At 37.5% G+C, this 16,564-nt stretch overlaps 1 protein-coding gene across 1 annotated transcript in view; it reads left to right on the top strand.

Moving 5' to 3' along the window:
• Positions 1-16,210, top strand: part of LOC139144647 (uro-adherence factor A-like) — a 35,177-nt gene extending 18,967 nt beyond the window's left edge. The window contains exons 11-17 of the mRNA XM_070715357.1: positions 1,575-1,701; positions 2,635-2,799; positions 4,439-4,570; positions 8,121-8,255; positions 9,039-12,556; positions 13,158-13,252; positions 13,838-16,210. Of these exons, the coding sequence (XP_070571458.1) occupies positions 1,575-1,701; positions 2,635-2,799; positions 4,439-4,570; positions 8,121-8,255; positions 9,039-12,556; positions 13,158-13,252; positions 13,838-13,881 (4,216 nt within the window). The 3' untranslated portion in view covers positions 13,882-16,210. The remainder of the gene's footprint in view (positions 1-1,574; positions 1,702-2,634; positions 2,800-4,438; positions 4,571-8,120; positions 8,256-9,038; positions 12,557-13,157; positions 13,253-13,837) is intronic.
• Positions 16,211-16,564: the final 354 nt, after the last annotated feature.

Below are 16,564 nucleotides of genomic sequence, written 5' to 3'. Positions count from 1 at the left end.
CGACATTATTCGACCTTATTCGAGGGCGATGATTCTTATAATACTGAACAAAACGGCAACATTCTCAATGTCAGCGTCTTGCCAATGCATGTAAAACGGGAACTTGCCTCGCTACTGGAAGAGCAAGATCATTAAAATGCATTAAAATAAATTTTCACGAACACAAACTAAGGAAAGAATCTACTCTGCGACTGATGAGAAACCACACTCAGGTTTCTAAACGCAAGCGTCAAAGGGCCACTCTATCAACTTTGTCACACCATAGGCCCGGCTTCATCTCGCCATAAGCTTTCCCCACACGAACAAAACATTACCGTACACACAAATCCAAACTTCCCTACAAATATCTGAAACGAATCAAACATTTTTATTAACAGAAACAATCAGATAAGAATGTAGGAACACATATTCAAAACGAATCAAACAAACTTGACACACAAAAAAAAACCATTTTGGATAGTATGGTTGGGAGCCTCTTTCACATGTTTTACATTAGTTTCTAATCCAAGGTCAATGGATTTCTCAGCAAGCTCTACAAACTCAGCCTTTTTAACTTTGGAAAGGGGAATCTTGCTTGCTTTTAAAAATTCTCGTAGCTCTTTCATGTTCATTTTGCGGACGTCTTCATGCATGATGTTGCGACTGCCCTCCATGACTAAAATTTTAGCCCTCACTTTTGCAAAATCTCGAGCGCCCCCATGCGACCGATGTTAAAAATTTGTGCGTTTTCTGACAACTCGAAACCGATGTATTGTGTTTAAAGAACCAGTAATGCTAACTTTTGATGATTTTTTTCACTATTTTGGTTCTTCATGTTGACCATAATTTCTTGTTCTACTCCCAAAAGCATATCGATATATACAGTGTTTAGCTTGTCAACTCAGTCTGTACATGTGTAAACTGCATTGTTATTGTTGACAAATGAATTCTGGTATGGACTAGAATTCAAATGTAAACAATAACAGTGCATTGAACATATAGATGCTATGTTGACAAGCTAAATAGTGGATATTTCAACATTCTTTGGGAAGTGGGATAAGAACTTGAAATTGACGTACAAAATAAAAATATTGAAAAATTATCAAAAGCTAGCATTACTGGCCCTGTAATAAATCATTTAAAAGTAGGTATTGTTGGTTTTATCCTTGTGAAATAAAAAACATCACCTATATGGAAGGTTGAATTGTGCAATCCTGTTTTCGCTGTCGGCGTTTGATCATCAACTTTAACAAAATCTCCATGGAAACATTCTGACAGTGGAGTCTGATTTCTGTGAGAATTCACCTGCGCAATGCATCATACAAACACAGAATTCAGCTTGTCATACACCTTTATCTGAGTAATGTACAAATTGATTGTTGATTATAGAATTGGCACTGTTACTGTTGACAATGTCCGACTTAGAATAATTTTAAGTCAGACATTATTAACAGTGCTATTTACATGTAGTAGTGGTAATGAAATGCTGAGAATTTCAATATGATTTTTGAAGTAGATAAAGAAACTGGTTGAAGACAGCAAAATAGCAATGAAAAGTATGGATCTGACAGTTATTTGAAATTCTCTCATGACAGGCGTATATTACAAAAACCACCCACCGAGAACAATGTGAAAACATATATTAAGTACATGTACACTGTGAAGACATCAAACAAACTTCTGGCGTCTTCCTACAAAGATGAAGTCCAAATGTTCATGCAGGTTTGTAGAAGTAGTCATCTTATTGTAGCAAACAACTCTTGCAAGAACATTTATTTCCAAATTCAACTCACATATTGAAGAAAAGTGAAAACTTTGACAATCTTAAATATCACATGTATGTTTCTGTTGTACAATTTACACTGACACAGTCAGGTTGGCCATGAATTTTATAATTTCATGAAAATACACTTCAGGCCAACTGTTGAAGTTGTATGCAAATTTGAAGGTGAAAGTCTGAAGTAATTATAGAAGGGCAATGACTGTAATGATACAAATTTTGCCACAAATGCTGTCAATATTGGCAGTTGCTCAATCAAGTATCTCCTTTGAGGAAAGGTGGTCATGGCAAGGTAATACTGGCTCTGCTGCATCTGTAATATGACTGCGATGGCACTTTGGAGAGCGCCACCAGTATTTAAATGTATGAAAGTGTTGATTTACTCTTACGGCCTACCAGCTGTTCTGCTCAGTTCATAGAGCAAACTCTATATCATCAGTGTGTCTATAATCAAAGATCCAAGTAGTAGAGTTTAGCTATATACATGTATTTTATTTGTTCTTTCATGCTTGATTTTTTATTTCTTTATGACTTCTATGGTAAGTTTGAATGTGGCTGTTCATTCAAATCAGGGTTTCTGATGTGTCACATCGCTGATGGCTCATCTTTGCAAAAACATTGACATTACAGATTAAAGTCCTTGAAATCTATTTTTGTGATATCAGAAAAAATTCATGAACACTGGAAATGATATGATAGTGTTATACCATATGATTAGCAATGTACTAACCTGTTTAGACATGTCATTCACCAGAGTATGAAAATTACATGAGTCTCTGTGCATAGGTAGATCATGATAGGAAGACAGTTAAAATAATTCCTATATGGCATTAAAGATAGATTATGTTTGACACATTTTGATTTGTGTAATCCAGAATGCCAGGAAAGTGGTACCACCAAATGGATTCCTTCACTGGCTTAGTGTAGTATCACCGGACACTCTGGATGAAATGCCATTCACAGCAGGCGCATCTGGAAATAAAATTACTAAATTCCTTTTGAAGGAAGCATCCACAGAATTGATGGAAGATCTTATGAATGTAAGTATGAGTTCAGAAAGTGTGAATAAGGATACCAATCATTTGTACTATGCATTCCTATCTCAATCATCTAATGCTCTGTTCAATTTTGTCACTAAAAATGAACTTACTTTTTTGCTGAAAAAGCAGTAGTGGATCAGTTCCATATGCCCCTATGCAGTGATTGTTTTTAGCTCAGATATATTTGTTGGGTGGTTGAGAGTTCTAAAGGTTGACCATTGTGTGCATATGATGACTTTGAAATATGCTTATTGTTCACAAAATTTAAGCCAGAATTAGTCCATCCAAATAATGGCAACCATGGTAACAGGACATGGACATGTTGTAGAAAGTACTGCAGAGATGTGCTGGAACTTTTTCCAATACTTTTCAAAGTCAGTGTCAGAGTATCATAATGTTTTTATTCCTAGTCAATAAGGGACGTAGCGCCCGTTTATTACTGCAAGGGGCTATGCGTCCCCAGAAACACATCACTATTCACTGCGTACACAAGCCGGGATCAGTGGTGCCGATTTCTTGATAAAAATAAGTCAAATATCCTTAGCATAGTGTATAACGTCCTTGGTTGTACTTGAAACTTTGTTTTTAATGAGCTCTTTAAGTTCCTACGCTGTTGAAATAGAAAATTTTGCTGTTTTTGTCAGAGGCTCCTTGCTCATCCCAGGCACTCATCAAGCTCTAGTCACCCGCCATTGTTTCAAAGCTGCAGACAACACTAAGCAAATGGTCACATGACCAGGCACTTTTTTCAAAAACATTTCCCTAGGGAAGTAGCATTTGGAAAATTATCCGCTGACATCACTTTTTTGTAACCTTTAGAGACTAGTAAACACCTATTACCTGGTCATGAGGGCTATAGCACCCGTCTATTACCCTGAGGGGCTGTGTGTTACCAGAAACATAGTGCTATTTCCCGAGGCCGTAGGCCGAGGTATATAGCAATGTGTTTATTTCTGGTGACACACAGAGGGGTAATAAACGGGTGCTATAGCTGGAAAAAAGACCAGGTTATAGGTGTTTTATAACACACCACACCCTCATATTGTATTATGTTATATACTTTTTAATGTGTTTTGATATTTTGCACTACAACAATCCATTATGACAAGTTTACTAGGCGATGTTTCCACAGCTGTTTCAGTTGAACGCGGTACCACTTTCTTTCAAAAAATATTCTTACCATACCTAGCGACATCCTTAGTTGCACTTTAATCCTTTCCGTCGATGAGCTGTTCAAGTTCCTACATCGTTGGAATGTTTTAAAGTGTTGGAAGATCTGTTTAAGAGAGAGTGCCGTCGCTTATCCCGGATGCACATCACGTTCTAGTCACCCGCCATTGTTACAAAGCTGCAGACGACACTACAGTCATGTGACCGGGCACCTTTCCAAATTTGGTCAGAACTATTTCCCTTGGGAAATAGCTTTCAAAAAATACCCTCTGATGTCACTTTTGTCAATCCTGTTGGGACTAGATATATCCATTTTATCATCACGTGACGTATTCTGGTGAATCGCGACACGGAATGAGCATGTGGTGTGTTATAATCATATCTATTTTCTAGTCACATGACGTGTTCTGGCGAATTGCAACATGGAATTAGCCTGTGGTGTGTTATAATGCGAAATATTTTTTTGCAGTGCATCACAGACATTGTAGAGAACATTACAGAAATACAAGAAGGTAAATCTGAGGCTGTTAGTGAACAAATGGAAGAAACTGTCTTCTTTGTTGATAAGTCAGCTGATAAAGAAATGAAAGAAAAATTACAGGTATGCTAACACTATGGTATTTTATTAAAGCAATTCAAACATCACCAAATATCAAAGAAACATGAAGGATGGGTTGTGACCATTAATGTTTGTGAATTGACAAGGGTCAGAAGAAAGCTCATTTTCCATATTTTTGTTTAGACAATACTGTACCCCTTCCCTTCCCAGCCCATCACACTTTTGAGCTCATTTACCATATCTATGTTTAGACAATACTGTACCCCTCCCCTTCCCAGCCCATCACACTTTTGAGCTCATTTTCCATATTTTTGTTTAGACAATACTGTACCCCTTCCCTTCCCAGCCCATCACACTTTTGAGCTCATTTACCATATCTATGTTTAGACAATATTGTACCCCTTCCCTTCCCAGCCCATCACACTTTTGAGCTCATTTACCATATCTATGTTTAGACAATACTGTACCCCTTCCCTTCCCAGCCCATCACACTTTTGAGCTCATTTACCATATCTATGTTTAGACAATACTGTACCCCTTCCCTTCCAGCCCATCACACTTTTGAGCTCATTTACCATATCTATGTTTAGACAATAATGTACCCCTTCCCTTCCCAGCCCATCACACTTTTGAGCTCATTTACCATATCTATGTTTAGACAATACTGTACCCCTTCCCTTCCCAGCCCATCACACTTTTGAGCTCATTTACCATATCTATGTTTAGACAATACTGTACCCCTTCCCTTCCCAGCCCATCACACTTTTGAGCTCATTTACCATATCTATGTTTAGACAATAATGTACCCCTTCCCTTCCCAGCCCATCACACTTTTGAGCTCATTTACCATATCTATGTTTAGACAATACTGTACCCCTTCCCTTCCCAGCCCATCACACTTTTGAGCTCATTTACCATATCTATGTTTAGACAATACTGTACCCCTTCCCTTCCCAGCCCATCACACTTTTGAGCTCATTTACCATATCTATGTTTAGACAATACTGTACCCCTTCCCTTCCCAGCCCATCACACTTTTGAGCTCATTTACCTATCTATGTTTAGACAATACTGTACCCCTTCCCTTCCCAGCCCATCACACTTTTGAGCTCATTTACCATATCTATGTTTAGACAATATGTACCCCTTCCCTTCCCAGCCCTCACACTTTTGAGCTCATTTACCATATCTATGTTTAGACAATACTGTACCCCTTCCCTTCCCAGCCCATCACACTTTTGAGCTCATTTACCATATCTATGTTAGACAATAATGTACCCCTTCCCTTCCCAGCCCATCACACTTTTGAGCTCATTTACCATATCTATGTTTAGACAATACTGTACCCCTTCCCTTCCCAGCCCATCACACTTTTGAGCTCATTTACCATATCTATGTTTAGACAATACTGTACCCCTTCCCTTCCCAGCCCATCACACTTTTGAGCTCATTTACCATATCTATGTTTAGACAATACTGTACCCCTTCCCTTCCCAGCCCATCACACTTTTGAGCTCATTTACCATATCTATGTTTAGACAATACTCTACCCCTTCCCTTCCCAGCCCATCACACTTTTGAGCTCATTTACCATATCTATGTTTAGACAATACTGTACCCCTCCCTTCCCAGCCCATCACACTTTTGAGCTCATTTACCATATCTATGTTTAGACAATACTGTACCCCTTCCCTTCCCAGCCCATCACACTTTTGAGCTCATTTACCATATCTATGTTTAGACAATACTGTACCCCTCCCTTCCCAGCCCATCACACTTTTGAGCTCATTTACCATATCTATGTTTAGACAATACTGTACCCCTCTCCCTTCCCAGCCCATCACACTTTTGAGCTCATTTACCATATCTATGTTAGACAATACTGTACCCCTTCCCTTCCCAGCCCATCACACTTTTGAGCTCATTTACCATATCTATGTTTAGATAATACTGTACCCCTTCCCTTCCCAGCCCATCACACTTTTGAGCTCATTTACCATATCTATGTTTAGACAATACTGTACCCCTTCCCTTCCCAGCCCATCACACTTTGAGCTCATTTACCATATCTATGTTTAGACAATACTGTACCCCTTCCCTTCCCAGCCCATCACACTTTTGAGCTCATTTACCATTCTATGTTTAGACAATACTGTACCCCTTCCCTTCCCAGCCCATCACACTTTTGAGCTCATTTACCATATCTATGTTTAGACAATACTGTACCCCTTCCCTTCCCAGCCCATCACACTTTTGAGCTCATTTACCATATCTATGTTTAGACAATACTGTACCCCTTCCCTTCCCAGCTCATCACACTTTTGAGCTCATTTACCATATCTATGTTTAGACAATAATGTACCCCTCCCTTCCCAGCCCATCACACTTTTGAGCTCATTTACCATATCTATGTTTAGACAATACTGTACCCTTCCCTTCCCAGCCCATAACACTTTTGAGCTCATTTACCATATCTATGTTTAGAAATACTGTACCCCTCCCTTCCCAGCCCATCACACTTTTGAGCTCATTTACCATATCTACCGTGTTTAGACAATACTGTACCCCTTCCCTTCCCAGCCCATCACACTTTGAGCTCATTTACCATATCTATGTTTAGACAATACTGTACCCCTTCCCTTCCCAGCCCATCACACTTTTGAGCTCATTTACCATATCTATGTTTAGACAATACTGTACCCCTCCCCTTCCCAGCCCATCACACTTTTGAGCTCATTTACCATATCTATGTTTAGACAATACTGTACCCCTTCCCTTCCCAGCCCATCACACTTTTGAGCTCATTTACCATATCTATGTTTAGACAATACTGTACCCCTTCCCTTCCAGCCCATCACACTTTTGAGCTCATTTACCATATCTATGTTTAGACAATACTGTACCCCTTCCCTTCCCAGCCCATCACACTTTTGAGCTCATTTACCATATCTATGTTTAGACAATACTGTACCCCTTCCCTTCCCAGCCCATCACACTTTTGAGCTCATTTACCATATCTATGTTTAGACAATACTGTACCCCTTCCCTTCCCAGCCCATCACACTTTTGAGCTCATTTACCATATCTATGTTTAGACAATAATGTACCCCTTCCCTTCCCGGCCCATCACACTTTTGAGCTCATTTACCATATCTATGTTTAGACAATACTGTACCCCTTCCCTTCCCGGCCCATCACACTTTTGAGCTCATTTACCATATCTATGTTTAGACAATACTGTACCCCTTCCCTTCCCGGCCCATAACAGATGACATAATGTATAAGGTGAAGGCGAGTACATTATGGATAGCAAAATTTAGCCCTTTAAGTTCTGTATTTTTTTCCATGAAAATTTTTGTGCATCAGTTTTTCAATTTTTACTAATTTTTTTGTTTTTTTATTGTGGATAATATGGCCATTAATTTTGTATTGGGTTAGTTTTTTATCAAAATTTTGGGAAAAATTCGAAAAAAAAATGTTTTGAAATGAAGAAACTGTCTGCATTCTAATCTATGCAGGTGACAAAAACTTACTTTGGCACTTAGAAAGTTTTAGGGCTTAATACTTGTCTTTACCTTGATTGATGTCGCAGATAGAGTTTTCTTCAGCTACTTCAGCAGATGAAGATGACTTACACAGAAGAATCCATGAATTGATAGCTGGCTTGGAGGATACTACCAACAAACAAGATAACCAGGCTGATGACAAAGAAGTCCAAATAAATGAGGTAAAGTTCAATGTTAAGGTCAATTGCTAGGAAATTTGTTTTACAAAATGAGTTTGTTACTTTATTTCAGGTGTAGAATTTATAACAACAAAATTGTACTTGTCTGTAAAATGACTCGGATACAAAAGATGAGATATGCCATTAAGATATGATGGTATGCCCACAAAGGTTGCTCAGTCAAAAAAAGGAAAGGGTAGTGTCCACGCTGTAATCTCGCTGATCGCGATTTCAGATTTGTTACTAAATATAGCTGCAGGCGTGTGACATTGACACTTCTGCCTGAAATTCAGACGATTTGTCCAAACGTAGCTGTTGTTACAGCTTTTGTAGTCAGAGCCACAAACTGATGTGACTTTTATTATCCATTGTAATACTAGCAGGTTTCATTTGCGCCACTCTTGCGGAAAATGTAGACAAATATTTATTTTTGTATATTAATGAAAGACAAAAATGACATCATTTGCAATCAGTGCTATTATTTCTCAACAGTAACAAAAGCTAATAAATGTTGATTGCAGTCATTGTTGCAGTCAGTTTGACCATTTTGCCATCATGTCACTCTTTAAGAACAAAGTGTAAAGCAAAAACGTTTTCAGTTGTTCCAGAAATGTATTGACCTATAGTACTAACATCACTCACATTTCACATCTGACATCTCTTTGTACATGAAGACGATGATTTCTGAACATACAGGAAAAGATTCTATACACACTTTTTAGAAAGTGGATGTATTATAGTCGATTACTTTCATACATTTATCTGTTCATTTTCCATTTTTATCAGCAAACTGGTGAAGATGGAGATGGAGATGGTAAAACAGATGATCAAAAAGAAAAATCAAATTTAACTAAGAAATCCAAAAAAGCAAAGAAACTAAAAGAGAAAGAAGTTAAAGATAAAAGGTCAAAAAAATCTCAAATACAGACAAAAGTGGGTGCAATAGATCCAGAACTTGTTGAAGTCATTGATTTGACCAATGGATTTGGTGACTCTAAAGACAGTGATGTGTCAGCTGACAGTGATGAAGAAATCCCTCTGGAAATGAGTACAGAAGATAAAACTAAGAAGTCAAAACAGAAAATGAGTACAGAAGATAAAACTAAGAAGGCAAAACAGAAAATGAGTACAGAAGATAAAACTAAGAAGTCAAAACAGAAAAGAGAGAAAAGTAAGAAAACAAATACAGAAAGAGAGAATGTTGAAAAATCTGGAAAGAAACGGGACAAGACTGTCGATGATGAAAAAAGAAAGTTGAAGGATAAGAAAAAAGGGAAAAAAGAGGAAATGGAATCAGTCAAGAAAGTGAAAGTTACTGCGATTCCATCTAGTGCAAATGATGAAACTGTTAAGAAGTCTAAGAAAGCAAAGAAATTGAAGAAAAAGACGACAAAAATAGTAGTTAGAGAGAAAGCTGTGTCTGGAGATAAGAAGGAAGTCGTAGAGAATAGAACAAAGGTTTCAGAAGGATTTGAGGAAATGCCAGTCGTCTCAGTGACAGAGGCAAAGGATAAAACAGATGTGATGGATGAAGACAAAAGCCAAAAATCAAATGCAGTTGTAGTTGTTGATGTAGACTTAGATCTTGTAAGTAAAGAAACACAGAAACAAGATGAGAACCAAGACAGAGAGAAAGCTGATGAACAGATCATGGAGAGTGTGATGGAACGTGCTGAGAGACCTGACAATGATGCAGTCAAGGTACTGTCATCAATGTCAGAAGATGTCAGTATTAACAAGCCACAGGACACAGCACATGATGTCAGTATTAACAAGCCACAGGATACAGCACATGATGACAGTGTTAAAAAGCCACAGGACGGCACACATGATGACAGTATTAAAAAGCCACAGGACACAGCACCTAGGAAACTGAGAAAGTCCAAAAGATTGAGTTTAAAAAAAGCAGCTGTGTTGTCACCTGAATCAGAAAATGATGGCAGAGACAGCACATCAAAGAAAGACACAGAATCCATTGAACAAGCTACAGAGAGTGCTGTCAGTTCAGAAACTGTTAATAAAGATTTAGACGGGAAGCCTCTTGATGAGAGTGGTGAAACGACTAGGAAGGAAAGTGTATTGTTACCTGAGACAAATGATGATGACGTTAGTCAGCATAAGGAAGATGATAAGAAAGAGTCTGTTAGCAAGACTGATCCAGAAGTAAAAACTCCTGAGCAAGATGGTGGAAAAGTGGGAAAAAATTCAGAAGATACTGTTGCTGAGAAAGATGAAGTAGGGAGTTGTGCCATCTCTGATGGAAGAGAGAAGGACGACATCAATGGAAGCAGTGCAGAGGATGGTGAGAAATTTGACAATGATAAGTCTCCAGTGAAAGGTAGGAAACTTAGGTCTGATTCTGACAACATTAGCCAAGATGATGAAGATCACAAAACTTCCATCAAGAAGACAAGAAGACAAAAGGCTGTTGAAGCAGTTGACACAGATGTCCAAGCTCATCAGAGCTCAAAGAAAAAGAAGTCTAAGAAATCAGCTGGGAAGTCAAGTAGTGAAGATGAAATCAAGGAGATAACTGATCCGCTCAATGCTCAGACACAGAAAGAGGATGTTCCTCTGAAAGATTCAGTAAAACAAATCCAAGATGATACGCATGTCCAAGATGATACGCATGTCCAAGATGATACGCATGTCCATGATGATACACATGCCCATGATGATACACTTGCCCAAGATGATGACGGTGATGTAACGAAGTCTAGTATAGCATTACCAGATGATGTCATCAATATTGACAGCGATAGTTACGTACCAAATTCACATCAATCAAGTTCTGCATCAGACTTAGAATTCGAAAATTCACCAGAATTAAACCCTGATGATTCATCTGGCTGTATCCACACAAAAACCACAAAGGAAAGACATCAACTTGGAGACATGTTTCTGAATCTACAAGATGATGACAATAGATCTAAGGATGAAAATTTGAGTAGTGGTGAAGACTTTATCAACATTAAACCAAAATTATCAAAGGACACGAAGCATAAAAGTGTGACTCCTAAAAAACGAAAGTCCAACTCTGATACAAGCTTTGATGACGTCTCATCTCCAAAGATTGAAGAAACCAACTCTGAGTCCGTTGCAAAGAAGAGAAAAACTTCAGACTCTGCAGTCAATACATCCCAAGAGTTGCACAGCAATGTGGAAGAGATCTCAGATGAAAAATCATTGAGTTCTCCTATCCAAACCATGACAACAGAGCAGCCAGATAATACGCCGGATGCCAAGACACCTGACAGAATCAATAAGACACCTGGAAGTTCAGCAAAGAAAAGAACAGCTGATGGAAAGAAGAGCAAAGACAGCGAGGAGGAAATAGTGTTCAACACTTCATCCTCACCAGAGGAAGTAGAACAGATGGTAGAGGAAGGAATCAAAGAACTTAGAGCAACACCACCAGCTAAGACTGTAGAAAATATAGAACAGATGCAGACTGATTCTGTTGTCAAGGTAACAGAGGACAAAAAAGCACAGAATCAAGACATGAATGAATCTGAAAGCTCATCCACTGCCTTGACAAGTAATGCTGGAATTGAACATGTGAAAACAGGGAAGACTAGAAGATCTAAAACAGCAGTGATGTCAACCGATAATGAAGATCAACCTTTTACCAGTGAATCTGAAACTAAAGATGAGACAACATTTAATGAAATGATTCAAGTACAAGACACATCAAAGAAGTCTGAGAAAAAGAAATCTAGGGAAAGATTGTCAGTTGAGATGTCTGTGTCAGGATCATCAGCTGATGAGACTGTTGAGAGTTTCAAAAGTGTTTCCAGTGGTGGAAAGACACCAAAGAAATCCCCAAGTGGAAATGAAAGTGATCAAAAAGAAGAAGAAGCCAAAAGTGGAAATGTTGAAAGTGGAGACGTTGCAGGAAACAGTCATTCTGATAAGGAAGAGTCCAAATTGGTAGGTGATGGAGATATTACAGAGTGTAAGGCGGTGTCTTCTGAAGCAATACAAAGCAAACAGTCACCAGAGAAGAAGGTGACAATTATTGATGATGCCACCGCACACGTTACAGAGTCTAAGGAAGAGGAGGAGCAGTTTCCAGCATTTGTACGCCGCAGTAAACGAATACATGCTTTAGAGACTGCTTCCAGCCAATCAGAAATGAGTGACGCAAACGTTGTCCCACCGACACCAAGAAGGTCAAGGAAGATGTCAAGAAAATCTACATCAAGTGTGACGACAACCCTGTCATCTCCGAAGTCTCTAAGAAAAAGGAAATCTATTGCCACAAGCACAATATCTGACACTGATGATGGCTCTGCAAACCAAGAGTAAGATTCAATTTAGTCGTATGTTTTTCATGTGTCTTCTGCCCCTTGGTAGTATGTGCTTCGGAAGTGAAAGACGTACACTTTTGTTCAAATTTTCCACCATGAAACTCTCAATCACTCTCTTACAAAATCTAGAATAAAAATTAGAGGTCGCTTTGCAAAGTTTGTTACGTAATATTTACATGTTTGAAATTCAAAATGGCTGCCATTCCTTTGTCAACTTTTAGTTGAACATAAAATATTTCATTTTCAGAAAACTAAGATGCAAATTATTTACTCACTTGAAGAGCTTCAAAATGAGCTCTTACAAGTGATAGACCAGAAAAATATTTGAAAAAATTTGAGAGTATGAATATGTCCCCAAATAGTATTGGACTATAAAGTGGCGTCATTCAACATTTTGATCATAAATTATTTTGAAAATTTGATATTTCACAATAAACATTTGCATAAAATGATCTATATTCGTTGTGTGGCAAAGATGAGTGGAATACTGTCCTTTCTAGTTAAGAAATGCTGGCCAATTCACAATACACCATGTTCATCAAATAAACCATCACACATCTCAGTGTGTGTGTTAAAGATTTGTTTGTCTTTGCAGGACAGCTGGTGCAAAGATCAAATCCTTGAACAGATCTGCCAAACGTAGAGCCACCATTGGTGACGGTGAATCATCTGAAGATACAAGCAGTAAACGTAAGTTATTGACAGTCAGTCAAAATATTCATGCTTGGTTTGGTTCTGTGTAAAAAACATCTGATAGGTTCAGCTGGAGTTCGTTACATAGAATGATTGCAGTATCTTATAATACAACCCCCATTGTCCAACTCAGACCAAACACAGTCTTTTTAAATTAGCAAACAGTTGTTAGATCAGAATATGATCTGAAAAGCTGAGTAATTGAGATTCACATATGAAATCACTTTAAAGAAAAAAAATCTGCATTCCAACTTTTAAGTGTCTGATACTTGTTTCACAAAGCCATTGTCAAAATAGCACAATACCAGTGAGTATGGAAAACATTATAGATGGATTACATTCAAAGCAGTGTTTGGTAGGAAAGAATCCTTTCAGCAACATTAATTTGCTGTGATAATTGATTCATCTTCTGTATATAAACCAAGAATGAGATGTAAATCAGAAATGGTTAACAGCAACATTAATTTGCTGTGATAATAGATTCATCTTCTGTATATAAACCAAGAATGAGATGTCATATTAATAGTTAACCATTTCTGATTTACATCTCACTAATTTCAGGTCGTATTTTCCATCCTGCAGGGTATCAGACAAGGCTCACCAAGAAAACACGTTCTGATGTTTGATGATAGAGATCATGAAATTTGGTACTTTGAAGGGATAACAGACATATTTTACATCACTTGTCACATGGGTCATCCTGTCCCCCTCTGACTGCCAATGTATCAGTCCTACTACAGTGTTGAAGATAGTTGGATTAAACCAAACAAGACAGTATGGGTATCACAGCCAAAACAAGTTACCATTGTCAAACAATGTACATTGATGTGAACAAATCTATTTGTATGCTACCCCACACCAGTACTAGAGACATTTTTCATCACTGACACTACCGGCTGTATTTAGAATTTCTGTCATATCTGCGAAAAAAATAGTGTTTAAATAAAGTCTGTTGAACCCTGTTCTATCTCCATAAGGAAAGAGATGGACAAAATACAACAGACTACCCTATACTGAACAAGGGATTATCCTTTCATTCAAGTATCCCACAGTCACACAACAACCTGATTCCAACAGCAGAGATCAAGTCTGTTTCCTAGAAACAATATATGATGAGATGCAACAGTTGTAACGAAAGTCTTAAAGTTTATTTGATGTTGCATTACTTGTTATGAGTCAGCCTCCAGAGGGCGCTACAGTTGACCTCATGATAATATTTTAGAAGACAACCAAAGACGAGCATTGCAAGAAGAGATCTTGCCAAATAGTGTTTTGTGATTCTAATGGTTTACAGTTTCCTTGTGTTTTGATTTTTGACAAAACAGAGTATCAAAGTATTGTTTTCATAATTACATTTAAAAATATAGTCTTATGGAAAATTGTTATATAACATTTCAGGATAAAGTTATGAATTTCAAATCATGATAACTTTCTAAATCAAGCATTCTCACCAGTGTGGAAATTTGTAAATCCATTGGGAATATTGAAGCATTGGCAAATCAACACAGCGGTCTACTTTCTACCCTCATTGTATCACCACTTTGACATTTTTTCTCCTGAGGCTAGAAAAGTCTGGTAATCAGGTTTCCATCATGACCTACAACTCTGTTGATATTTACATTTGTAGTTTACTATAGTAAGATTAAGTATTACCAGCATGATCACCATTCCTTTTTGAAGTGAAGATGACAATCTCTCAAAGGGAATGCTTAAAATAATCATAGTGTTCAAAAATATTGAAAATTGGTGTTTCATCCAAAATATAAAATGTACACAACAGTATAATTGTACTCTCACCAGAGTTCTTACAGTGTACAAGACCAAGAAATATTGTGTTGTTTATGTGCCAAACAGCAAATACATTCATTTGCAAGTGTACAGTATACAGGATTTTGTGTTTAGAATTTCAACAGGGTTTATCAGTTCTACATTGGATAAAAATTTTACCAAATTGATTGATCAAGATCTGACCGACAAGAAACATGAAAGATTACAGAACATGAACATTTTGCAATGTAATACTCAAGTAAGAAATCGTTAGAAATCTTTCCTCCAAAGATCTGATCTTGCTACATTCATGGAAAATCTCCATGGAACTTACTTGTATCACTTTACATATTGTATGAAAGGCACCATAGTATAGTGCTGGTATTTCTTTTCCATAACACTGCCCTCTATAATCAGAAGCTTGAATAAGTTTCAGATGTAAGGAATGTAAGCAAATTGGACATTTAAAGAATGTGGCATTCATATAATACTACCTATGTCATCAAACTGTTTACAGCTTGTGGTCATTAACATGCACTTTAGTGACATTGTATTTCCATTAATCATTTTTCACACCAATGTGGATGTGTACATCCCTCAGCATACATACATTGATGTATATAAACAATACCAGACATGTAACTGATCAGATCAGTAAATAGATTTCCACCAGTAGTCATTGGCATTTCTGTAAAAAGGATATATCAGCCTGAGTGTTCTATAGATATACTAGACTGCTCAACAGGTCACATGGCCGTGGTACAAACAAAACCGATATGTAGAAATACACATTTTGTTTGTACAGCCCAAACATTGAATTCCAGGTTTAACATATTATCTTCTATTACTTTGGTATCAAAGTCTCTTCCTGCACAATTTAGAAAACTGTACAATGTACTTAGAATGCATTCTGGAAGGATGAGACAAAATAATACTGAATGCCAGACTTCAACTTGATTCAAAAATTGAGTTTACTTATTCTGCTATGTTTGTTTTCAAGATAATTTACATAGAAATTCTGTGTTTTGCTAGTTAATGATATCATTTTTGGAACATGAGTTAAAGCATGATTGTAATTATCAGCTTATTCAACATTTTGTCAACCATGTTATACATTCTGTATGCCAGTCATTGAGATGTGATGCAATCGTCATGCTTAATTGATTGAATAAATATTTCATCATTGAACTCACTGTTTCAAGGGTAAAATCATCTTATGACTGATGAGAGAAAAGTTCTTAAAACCGCAATTTTCAATCCCAGTTTTTTGCATTAGTGGAGTTCTCCTCCCAGTCAAACACTTGGCCAGTACGATATTTGATTTCTGTAACATTAATTACAAAAACTGATCTCAACCTTTTGTCACCTTTTGCTAATCCTGCAAACAGAGTTTAAACAAGCACTTGATTGACGGTCGACAACTGTCATTGATTCCCCACCACCAATGCTCAAATTTCCTAAAAAATCGTCTTTCAGTCACGTTGGAATTTGAATATAACCACAGAGTTCGATCAGCAGCAGCTTCACACTGACCCCTTGGCA

The sequence above is a fragment of the Ptychodera flava genome, chromosome 12, assembly GCF_041260155.1.
Source record: "Ptychodera flava strain L36383 chromosome 12, AS_Pfla_20210202, whole genome shotgun sequence".
Classification (NCBI taxonomy): Eukaryota; Metazoa; Hemichordata; class Enteropneusta; family Ptychoderidae; genus Ptychodera; species Ptychodera flava.
The sequence above is the reverse complement of the archived record's forward strand: the minus strand, read 5'-3'. Positions and strand labels throughout refer to the sequence as shown.